The 12,057-nt window shown below is 31.1% G+C and overlaps 1 protein-coding gene across 3 annotated transcripts in view; it reads right to left on the bottom strand.

Annotated features, from left to right (window-relative positions):
• LOC107453411 (crossveinless c) overlaps positions 1 to 12,057 on the bottom strand; it is a 326,116-nt gene that overhangs the window by 20,567 nt on the left and 293,492 nt on the right. For all 3 annotated transcript variants that reach the window (XM_043039800.2, XM_043039814.2, XM_043039807.2), the window contains exons 9-11: positions 7,091 to 7,172; positions 5,466 to 5,529; positions 3,466 to 4,441 (exon numbers count right to left, since the gene is read on the bottom strand). In XM_043039800.2, coding sequence (XP_042895734.1) covers positions 3,466 to 4,441; positions 5,466 to 5,529; positions 7,091 to 7,172 — 1,122 coding nt within the window. The remainder of the gene's footprint in view (positions 1 to 3,465; positions 4,442 to 5,465; positions 5,530 to 7,090; positions 7,173 to 12,057) is intronic.

The raw sequence follows: 12,057 nt of genomic DNA on the forward strand, positions 1-12,057 counted from the left end.
GGTCCATTTTTTTTTTTTTTTTTATATTTTTTTTTTTTTTTTTTTTTCACTTTTGTACTCATATTAATTTAAAGAATTTAAATAAAGCATTGTTTATATTGACCTTTTTAATAATTTTTCGCCAGTTTAGCAGTTATTATTGAAATTGTTGGTGAAAATAACTTGAATAGACGAAAATGTCGTTTTCCATTTCTAGCTCTTCGATTATAACATCAATTTTATTTATTTTATTTAATTTATTTATTAAAAAAATTTCTTTTTTTACATAGTTTCACCTATTTTTATATTAAAATCGAAAAAAATATGAAATTATTAATAATATTAATTATACTAATGAAACGTAATTGAATATTGTTTTCTGGCTGTAAAAAGAGTTTAAAAAGTAAATAAAATATTCCCATTTGATCTTACTGTGTTTTTAAATTTTTGCTCTCGGTATACGAGATAACACACTTTGTCGTGTTTTGGGAAAATTTTGATAAAATTTCGTCATTACCATGCCCGAAAATGTCGTTATACGCCTCTAAAGGCACTTCCCCCATTATGAACTGTGTTTTCGTGCTCTTCTGAACAGGTCATAAAAACGATGCTCCCCTAGCAGCGTACGACGACATTTCCGGGCATGGGAACCTATGCAATTTAATCTTGATGATGTGCCCTAACTTTCCTAGAAGTTTGTAACAACACTTCGTATCATTGTTATATATATATGCAGCGAAGGGGTTAAGATATAAAAATCATTGACTAACCAGTTACTATTAAATCATCAATCTCTTATGTTTCGAATGAAGAAATATATTTAAATGATTAAAACTATTTTAATAATTCAAACTATTGAACTATTTAATAATAATGAACGTCTGTTCATTTTTAAAACATTCGAATAGTTGCCCGAATTCAAATGCTCAAAAAAGGGATTTTTTTTTTTTTTTTTTTTTTTTTATTTCTTGTTGAATTTCTGAGAGCTAAATTTAATAACAATGGCTTCTATTATTTAAACATTCAGAGAAAAAAGAAGATTAAAACATCAACTAGACACACAGGATGCCTACTAACGATCTTAGCGAAACCGCATTCTTCGAACGGCTATAGGTATAGTTATAATAGTGGTGTCTAGGTGTAGTAAAGTGGCTCTGTACTACAAGATGAAAGCTCTTATCTGGGGGGGGGACCACGTTTCCTGCTCGAAAACGGTGCGTGAAATTGGGTTAAAGTAAATTTTACAATATAATACAAAATTTTAGACCATCAACAATTTAATTTATCTGGACATTAAAGCAAAGAAAAGCTACAAACAATCGTTTGTTCTTAAGTTTTGACAACGTGGAACATTTCGGAACAATCGTAGGAAGAAATTTTTTTTTTATCACACAATATTATTATTTTCGATTTTCAAACTTTTCTCTTAATCTTCGTACAGTGCAAAAAAAAAAAAAAAAAAAAAAAAAAAAAAAAACGGACCATTCTAAATAACTTTTTATCTAATGATCGGATCCTCACGTTCTAGGACTCAATCTTAATGGTTCTAGGGGGTGACCTCAAATATGCTAATTAATAAGTGCAGACGATATTTCAAGCTACGAAATCGGACACACAAACGTATTTTTTCTGAATAAATATACCTTTTTTTCGATGGATTTGGATTTCTGACCCCCCAAAACATAGCGAGTAGCCGCAATCTGGGAAATGTGGTCGCTATAGTTTGGACCCCTTAATTTTACGTTTTGCGTATTTCTTTATATCTCGAGATTCTCGCTGTGGACTCATTGTTACAACACGGTTCCCAGTAGAACACCGAAGTCAAGCATCACTGGCTGCTGTCTTCAAGTGGGTGGGTGACCACTTTGATCAGCCTGCGTAGGGACCGAGATTGCGCGGTATTGGTCCTCGTTAAACTGTTCCACCGTAAGTGCTCGACATCGCGCGCAGGTCGTCGGGTTAACAAAGCAGGGGAGCCATCCCCTCTGCAGAGGATCAAAATTGCGATGGCATGTCTTTGGATTATCCTCAGGGATGTTTCCCAGACCGTCGCCATAGCCCATTGAGCAGCTCTAGTGCGACGTAAATAAAGTACCTACGTATCTATATCTCGAGAACTTTTTAAACAAATTGAAAAAGTTTTGCACACAATTATACAATTCGTTTATTCTAAGATAATTTAAAAAATAGCTTTTTGAAAAAATGTATTATTTTTTATTATTTAATAATGGTCGAAAAAATTTTGAATTGTAAGGTATACAATTTTTTTTAATCATTTTAAAGAATATAATTTTATTTAACAAAATTCAAGCGAGATCGGTTGAAACGTTCCTGAGAAATTGAGTTTCAAAAAAGTCGGATATTTAAAATTCGATTTTGCGGTAACTATTCCACTGATTTTGTTCAAATTTTGTTTTTAAAATAATAAATATTTACCCGAAATTAAAATTAAATAAAAAATAAATGTATCGTTTCGTTACGTCATAATTGGCGTTGGCGATTCCGAACAAGTATATGCTTGTTCAAGCATTCTTTTCTCACCAATTGTGTTCACAAGTTTATTCTAATTAAATCGACAATACTCAATGTAGTCTTTGTCTCGATTTCTCGTACTCTTTTCTTCCATTCTCGAGATAGAAACGTGTACTAGTTTTCTACCAACTAACGTAGCGCGTCCAACAGTGGACTGATCGTTAAGACACGGTTAGAAAGCGGGTGGACGACCACTTTGATCAGCCTGCGAAGGGACCGACGGTGGGCGGTTTCAGTCATCTACCGTAAAGGGGTCGACTTAGCGGACAGAGGACGTCGGGCTACCAAAGCGGAAGAGTCATATCTTCAGCAAAGGATCAAAATTATGATGGCATTTCTTCGGATCATCATCAGGGATGTTTCCCAGACCGTCGCCAATAGCCCATTGTACGGGTTGCGGTTGCTCCAAATGAGGTAGCTCAAGTTTGAATATAAGCGGTGACTGGGTCATACGAATTCTGCTTTTGACGCGCATCGATCACAGCGCTGACGCAAAATATCCTACAGTGTGGTAGGCGGATCATGGGTTAGAATCCTCTTGCTGTCGGGTTAATCATGGGTGGGTTTCGTAGTTTTCATATCCATGTAAAGCAAATGTGGGTTAGTTCTATCAGGAAGTCCTTCACAAAGGCTAGTTTGTTCCTATGCGTGAGCCAGGAATTTACTTTTCTTCTGGGTAGGGTTCAAAACTACATGGCTACGGAGATGAACATTGATAGTCTAATTGGGTCGGCCGTTTAACCCCGTTATAAATTAGCTCATTGTGCAACTCTAGTACGACGTAAATAAAGTACTACTAATACTACATTTTGTAGCCTATATCCACTTCAAAACACTTAGTCTATATGGCTGCGGCTATTCGAATGTTAAGAAGGTGGTTATAAGTTTTAGTGGGCATCCTGTTTAAATGGTCAATGGTAATACACATATAAAAACTTTATATTGAATACGTACCTGGTGTATTAGTTTCGCTTTCACCCAAGCTTTTAGAATATAAATCATTAAATACAACAAGTGGGGCAGATACATTGTCATAGTAACTTCCTCTTTTATCGCATTCCTCATAGTCAGGATGCAAAAAATGTTTTCTACAATCACGTTTTAAAGTACTATCATCCGACATGGGATGGAAATTTGGTTCTTCTTGAGGTGATGTTACAGTAACAGAAGTTTGTTGGTTAACATAATGTTTAAAATGTTTTGTATCATTGCTATTTGCATCTTTCCATTTATCAGAAACCAGAAAAAGCCGACATTCAGTATCACTGTGAGCACTTAAATCATCTGGCCTGATGGTTCTTTTCTTCATAGTTTCAGGTGAGCTAGTTACTTGTTTTTGGGATCGTCGGAATTGCGGGGAGGATGTTAAACTACTTGAAGAGCTTCCATCAGTTCCACTATGATGTACTATTGTGATATTTTCAATTTTATTGGTATCTAGAACTTTCTTTTTTCGCTTTCCTTTTAAGCTTTCCATTCGTTTCAATAAAGCCTTAGCACCTTCTTTTACTCTATCACTACCACTGCGTCTCAAACTTCGACGTTCTTGTTGTATATCTTCAGAAGCAAGACTTAGAGTTCCGCCTGAACCTGAACTGGAACCTGGACTATAGTCCCCAAGATGGGTTGAAGGCATTGCTGAAATTTTTTCAATTTTAAGTACATTTGATCGCCTTATGCTATCAGGACTACTATGCTGGTCGTCCACAAATACACTATCATGACTGCTGCAATAAGGTTCGTCTGGATTTAAGAATTTTCGAGTTGGCGCTGTTAATGTGTTGGCAGGCATTGGTGGTTCGTTAGCCACAAAATCAGAAATTCCGTCTGATGGTGAAGGAATTCGAGACCAACGTCGACTTGAACGTTGAAATTCCCAGTTTTCACTTAGTGCATATTGTTCTTCTTCATCACTTTCTTCCAGGTGTAACTAACAAAAATAAAAATAAAAGTTTATTTTTGATTTTCTATTAAAAAAAATCATAAAAGTAAATTTTTTTTTAGAGTAATTTAAATTTTCACTTCAAATTTGCTTGAATATCGTTGGGTTTTCCCGAACATAAATCAATAAATAATTATAAAAAATAATCGTTTCTAATAACGTGACCTACTCAATATTCTGAATACTTTTTCAATTTAAAATTATAGAAAAACTAGATTGTTTTTAGCGAATAAAATTTTTTTTTTGAAACCATCAAGGAACTTTGTTCTTCCGAAGTCATTTACTTAAATTCAAATGCTTGGATGAGGTTTTTTTTTCTTCCAAAAAAGAATCGATCATGTTTTGAAACTAGAGTCTCAAATAATATGTTTTAGATGTAAAAATTAGGCAGTAAAAATGGCGGAACGAATAAAAAAAAATTAGATCGCAATATTATATACGCAATATACTATACACATTTATAAACAGATTAGAGCAAGTTCGAAAACTAGAGTTTCCAATATCTTTCAAAAATGAAAAAAAATAAAAAATAATAAGGCAGTGTATAGTCTGTCTATGGAAAAAGCTCCCCTCACTATTCGTCTTAACCATTGGCGATGACTATGGTTTCGAGGTTTAGCTGTAACAATATTTCAAGTAACAATATTTAAAACATGTTTTGGCTCGAGTCGGTAAGAGAAAAGGAATCACGAGTGGGATATACTCTCCTCTTTGAAATGCTCTATTTCATGTTTCCATAGCAGCATATGGCCTTGGACTTAGTGGTGAGGGGAATTCTTTCTATAAACAAACTATAAATGCCGTAATGTATAAAAAAAAATTAGATCTTTCACGCTGCTATTTATAATTTTTATGTAAATTTAATGATCTAATGTAGAATGACTAATGTTATGACGATGATAATTAAAATTAATTCTAAAATGAATTGAGTAGCTTAACTATGCAGTAAGATTTAAAATGCAAGTAAATACAAAAACAAATAATAATAATAATAAAAAAAATTGAAACTTACAGATGCTCGATGGACATGATCTTTAAATTTCATCTTAGCACACCTGTTTAATGTATTCAGTCTCCTAAATATAAAGAAAAAAGTTAATTAGTAAATACTGTTAAGAAATTTTATCATAACGAAATATTTCGTAGCTTTTAGCTAGATTTATCATTGCAAACATGCATGCAACATTGATTAAAAATATGAACTAAACATTTCTTCAAGGCCCAATAATTTGAATTTGTAATTTAGCCCAATACTTGACTTTTGTTTTGTGACTTAGGTTCAAAATCATAAAGATAATTTAAAATCCATTTTTTTTTGATTGAGGGACTGGGATAGCCTTCTTGCTGGTAAGGCGTTGGGTCGATATCCGAGAGGTCGTGAGTTCGATCTCCGTTGGACAAAGACTCTCTGTGAACAAAATGTTGACTGATGCACGGTAAATCTATTGGGTCGATAGGTCCTCCAAGTTTCACAACAAATTAAGACCTCTGGGGGTACTGGATCGGAGATTGATCGAGCTTTGGTTCAGGTCAAAATCACTATCTGCGAATGGATTGATTGAGCTCTGGTTCAGGTCAAAATTACTAGCGGCGAATGGATAGAAGGTGTGTGAATGTGACCTCCATGTAAAACAGGATGTGTCACATATGTATGATCTCCGGATCATACATATGTCACACCCCGACCGTCACCAATAGCCCATTGTGCAGCTCTAGTGCGACGTAAATAAAAATACCAAATCATCAGCAATGATGAAATTGAATATAGATTCAATTGTGAATACTTTATATTAACCTTTTCTCTTCTAGTGTAGATTTTCTAAAAGATTTTTTTAAATTCCTATTTTGGTTTGAAGAGGAATTTTATTTTCCCTAACATGGCAATTCTGCGTTTCCAATTTCCTGCATTTTTTTTGTGATTTTCGGGGGTCACTACAACTAAAAAAACTGTTCTGCACAAACTTTCGTTTGCATTTTAACAGAATTTTTATTAAACAAATTTTCATTATCTTGTTTCATTATTTAGCATTTTAATTACTTATGGTTATGAAATACAGCATGAAACAGCTGTGTCTTTTTCTGTGTTAAAGGTATTATTTTCCAGACACAGTTCTCTTCCAAACTATAATTTTTCAAACTTGCACTTATTTAGATATAAGTTAAACAATTATTCATCATTGAAATTTCTTTTTACAAAATCAATGATTGATGAATCTGAATGAAAAAAAAAATTTCAAATGACTTCTTCTGGATATTATATTTTAGTACATATATAATTCCGGGAATTCTAACNCAGCCTTAAAATGTTCAGAAAAACATTAGGGATCTGATTAAGGTGTTTATTTATTAAAAAATAAAGGAAAATAGCTCCATTAGACATTGAAATTTGTTTAAGAAAGGATGGAATCGAAATTGTTTTTTTCTTTTCTGAAGTTATTTTTTATGAATAATGTGTAATTAATTCTTTTTTTTAAAATATTTTTCTAGCTTCGTAATTTTTTTTATTTTTATTAATAAAAACTCTGGTTAATTGAGAATCTAAAGTATTTATTTAAGAGAAAATGTTACAGAAATTCGAAAGGAAAAAAAAAGGGGGGGGGGAGGAAAGATTTCTTAGTATGCATGAGATTATATTACCTGAATAATGACTGTATAGAATCAGGATGAAGAAATGCATGATCCTTCTGAACAATCGATACATCGATAGGAAATTGGTTATCTGAAAAAAACAAACAAATAAGACAATTAATCGATTGAATATGCAATTCAATTTTTCGTATTTCATAGCTACAGCGATATTTTGTGCTCATTTCTATAAGAATGGCAACCTTTAACAATACTTTTCGGTAGTTGTGGAGCCATTTTTCTGCAATATTTTTGCTTATATTTTGCATGCATGCAGGGTTTTTTATTTTTTTTTGTCAACAGAAATCAGGAAGTGAAATATTCAATTGAAATTCATCAATTTTATTATTTAAAAAAAAGAAAGTTTTTTTTAAATAAATTTATATTGATAATCGATGTTGAGAGTTAGAGCATTTTCAGTATTTTTAGCTCAAGAATAATGATATCATTAGCTTTGCAAACACTGATTTCATTACCGGAAACATAATTATTACGATATTGTTAAATGGTAATTTTAAAAATCCAATATACATGCAGAGTAATTAATCTAAACTGAGTTACATATTCTGTATAGTATTTTGAAGTACAAATATTAAATTTCAGTAAAAATTAATATGAAATGCTGTTACTAAAAAGCTTTGCCGTTACTATTGTTTCGATTTCATTACTGGAAACATAATTAGAATATTGTTAAATTATAATCTTAGAAATCCAATATAGTACATATCTGCAATATTTTGTATTCATGCAGAAGTTTCATCGTTTTTTTTTATTTTTTATTTTTTTTTATTTTTGTCTAACAGAAATCAGGAAATGAAATATTCAATTGAAAATCATCAAATGTATTTTTTTTAAATAAGTTCTTTAAATAAATTTATATCGATAATGGATGTTGAGTGTTTGAGCAATTCCAGTATTTTTAGCTCAAGAATAATGATATCATTAGTTTTGCAAGCACTGACTTCATTACTGGAAACATAATTACGTTATTGTTAAATTGTAATTTTAAAAATCCAATATGCATGCAGAGTAATTAACCTAAACTGAGTTACATATTCTGCATAGTATTTTGAAGTACAAATATTAAATTTCAGTAAAAATTAATATGAAATGTTGCTACTAAAAAGCTTTGCCGTTTATTGTTTCGACTTCATTACTGAAAACATAATTAGGATATTATTAAATTATAATTTTAAAAATCCAATATACATATCTGCAATATTTTGTTTATATTTTGTATTCATGCAGAAGTTTCATTGCTTTTTCTTTTTTTTTGTCTAACAGAAATCAGGAAGTGAAATATTCAATTGAAAATCATCAAATGTATTTTTTTTAAATAAGTAATTTAAATAAATTTATATCGATAATGAATGCTGAGTGTTAGAACAATTTCCATATTTTTAGCTCAAGAATAATATCAGTAGTTTTGCAAACACTGACTTCATTACTGGAAACATAATCACGATATTGTTAAATCGTAATTTTAAAAATCCAATATACATGCAGAGTAATTAATCTAAACTGATTTACATATTCTGCATTGTATTTTGAGGTACAAATATTAAATTTCAGTAAAAATTAATAGGAAATGTTGTTACTTAAAAGTTTTGCCGTTATTATTGTAATTTTGACCTAGAGTTAAAGATAAGGAACTTCTGCAATTAGCATTGGGACAATCTCTTTATTAGTGTACTTCTCGATAGAACTCATTCACATTTCCGTTACATAGTGAAGAAAACCTCACACGGTAAGCCCGACGACAAGGTGATTCAAACCTAGGATTTCTGTACTATTAGAGTTGAGACACGATTTTATTTGAGTGCTGAGAAAGGTGTAAACTGGGAGTTGTATGTAAAACGACTAACCATCCGTTTTTTTAAAGTTTTTTTTCGATAGTTATATAATTTGAGTGTATTCATTAAATAAAAAATAACTTAAAAACAGTAGATGAAACTCATAGAGATGAAAAGATGCAGCGTTTTTTGCATTGATATGAGTATGGAAGAAATAAAATCCTCCATTTTATGGAGGAAATTTTTAATTGTGGTCATAATTCTTGAGTGTGGTCACAACTGTAATGTTTTTCATACCTTCCCAGGATAAATTACAGTTAAAAGTACTGGCACACAGAATGCGGTATTCATGAAATCCATTTTACCGTAAAATTTTATACTGTAATTTTCATAGTGATATTTATACAATTACAGTAATTTGGTGATTTTATATTAAATATTACGGTGCATACAAATTACCGGTACTCAGGGTGTTAGTTGTTAGTTCTTTTTACAGTAATTTGATCCGGAATTTTCTACAGAGTAAGATTAACCAAATGATAAACTCGTACATTTATAAAATTACGAGTCATACATGATTGTAAAATGCACTGAATCTGTTTCTCTGATATGAGTTTCTGCTTAATCTTATAGGAAAATGTCTTTCCACCTGTATAACATGAGTAAACTTCACATATTTTAAATTTCACAGTGGTGCTCCCCCTTTAACATGGTTTACTGAAGCTCTGTCGCCAAGGAAAATAAAAAGTCACAGTTTAAGTGCTTTATAATAGAAGCAAAGCTATAATTTTAAACTGTATATGCCACCTTGCTGTAAAGAATTATCTGGGCATTAGAAAGGACAAATAACTAAAATATTTTAAAAGTCATTAAATTTTTTAAAAGTCATCAATTTGGCAACTTTTTTTCCACCTAAATGAAAATTATAAAAATTAACCATTTTTTTTTGCAAATTTTCATGTGCCCAACTCAAAAATCTTGAATGACTCATTTCCAAAATTCAATGTCTTTATAAATTCAAATTTTCGATAGTTTCAAAACATGATATTCTAAATAAATTATATGCAGCATAATTTAAATGGATAATTATGCATAAGTTTACTTCTATGTCTAATCACATTTATTATTACACCAGAAAAAATATTTACAAATGAAAAAGCTGCCAAGTATAAATTCTAGTTCTAATATATCTAAATAAAATATACAAGAATTTTTATACATAAATTAGATCGATGATTTCTTGAAACTTCTGGACCTTGGGTTTCGGAAAACTTCCGGATCGCGGTTGGCGAAAAATCCAGAAATCCGGATTTTTCCCGGAGCACAATCATCCCTGTAATTATTAAAAAATTAAACCACAAATGCTTTTTATTTTCTCAAAACTGTAGCTTTTCCCCACTTAGGCGTTTTGCGCCATTTTCATAATAAACATTGAGGGCGCTGGCTATAGATAGGCTACACTTGACCTAACAATCATAAGCAACTGTTGCAAACTCACATGAGTTACAAAAATAGCATATTATACGCAAAAAAGCATCACTTCATGCGTCTCCAGAGCCTTCGAAAAACAGCCTTAAAATGTTCAGAAAAACATTAGGGATCTGATTAAGGAATATTTTGCATTAGTACTGTGTGGTCGCTAAGAGCTAGATGCAATATTCAAATCAACCATTCCCCACTTTTAAATAAGTTTATAATTTTATAATGTTTAATATGTACAGTATTATATGCAATAATAAACAACTGTAGTGTACAATCACAAGCAACTGTTTCAAACTCACATGAGTTACGAAAATAGCATATTATACGCAAAAAAGCATAATTTCATGCGTCTAGAGCCTTCGAAAAACAGCCTTAAAATGTTCAGAAAAACATTAGGGATCTGATTAAGGAATATTTTGCATTAGTACTGTGTGGTCGCTGAGAGCTAGATGCAATATTCATATCAACCATTCCCCACTTTTAAATAATTTTATAATTTTATAATGTTTAAAATGTACAGTATTATATGCAATAATAAACAACTGTAGTGTACAATCATAAGCAACTGTTTCAAACTCACATGAATTACGAAAATAGCATATTATACGCAAAAAAGCATCATTTCATGCGTCTCCAGAGCCTTCGAAAAACAGTCTTAAAATGTTCAGAAAAACATTAGGGATCTGATTAGGGAATATTTTGCATTAGTACTGTGTGGTCGCTGAGAGCTAGATTCATATCAACCATTCCCCACTTTTAAATAAGTGTATAATACTATAATGTTTAAAACGTATAGTATTATAAACAATAATAAACAACAGTAGTGTACAATCATAAGCAACTGTTTCAAACTCACGTGAGTTATGAAAATAGCATATTATACGCAAAATGCTTCATTTCAGTGGCTTAAGAGCCTTCGAAAAACAGCTATAAAATGCTCAGAAAATCATTAGGGGTCCAATTAAGGAATATTTTGCATTAGTACTGTGTGGTCGTTGAGAGATGCAATATTCACATCAAACATTCTCCACTTTTAAATAAGTCCTATAATTTTTAAAACGTTTCATATTTGACATAAAGCACCAAAATCATTGATATATATATATATATATATATTTTTTTTTTTCTTTTTGTGATTATACTTTAGATCAGGTAGTTTAAATTGGTTGAAAACACTTGAAAAGCATTTTCGTTAGTGTAATCAAATATAATGAATAATAATAGATACAATAATTTTTGTTACAAAATACAGTTCTTTTTAATGCATTTTTAGGAGAAATGAGTGAAGCAGAAAAAAATTCTTTTACAAAATTTGCCTCTTTCTAACAAGCATAAAATAATTTAGAAACAGATTTATTACTTGTTTCTAAATAAAAAAGATATAGGAGTTNGGTTGTCCCACATATTGGAGTTCGCTTAAGAAGCTTCTATCTGCCTATTAGAACTCAACCAACCATCGAAGAGGTGGAAACGTTAAGGGAAAAATATTGGTGCTATTAATGATCTTTATTTAATTTTCACAAGTAAACTGATGTTGGATGTTTATTCCACTAGGCTTTATCTTTTGAAGCATGTAAAATACTAGTTCGTCACCCTATTAGAATTTGAGAAGGATAGTGCATGATATTATAGATTCTTTAATTCGTTATTTAATTTGGTTGACAGAATTATAATAATACATTTGTAGTTTTGAAAGGCAGTTTA

Source organism: Parasteatoda tepidariorum, chromosome X2 (genome assembly GCF_043381705.1).
Source record: "Parasteatoda tepidariorum isolate YZ-2023 chromosome X2, CAS_Ptep_4.0, whole genome shotgun sequence".
Lineage (NCBI taxonomy): Eukaryota > Metazoa > Arthropoda > Arachnida > Araneae > Theridiidae > Parasteatoda > Parasteatoda tepidariorum.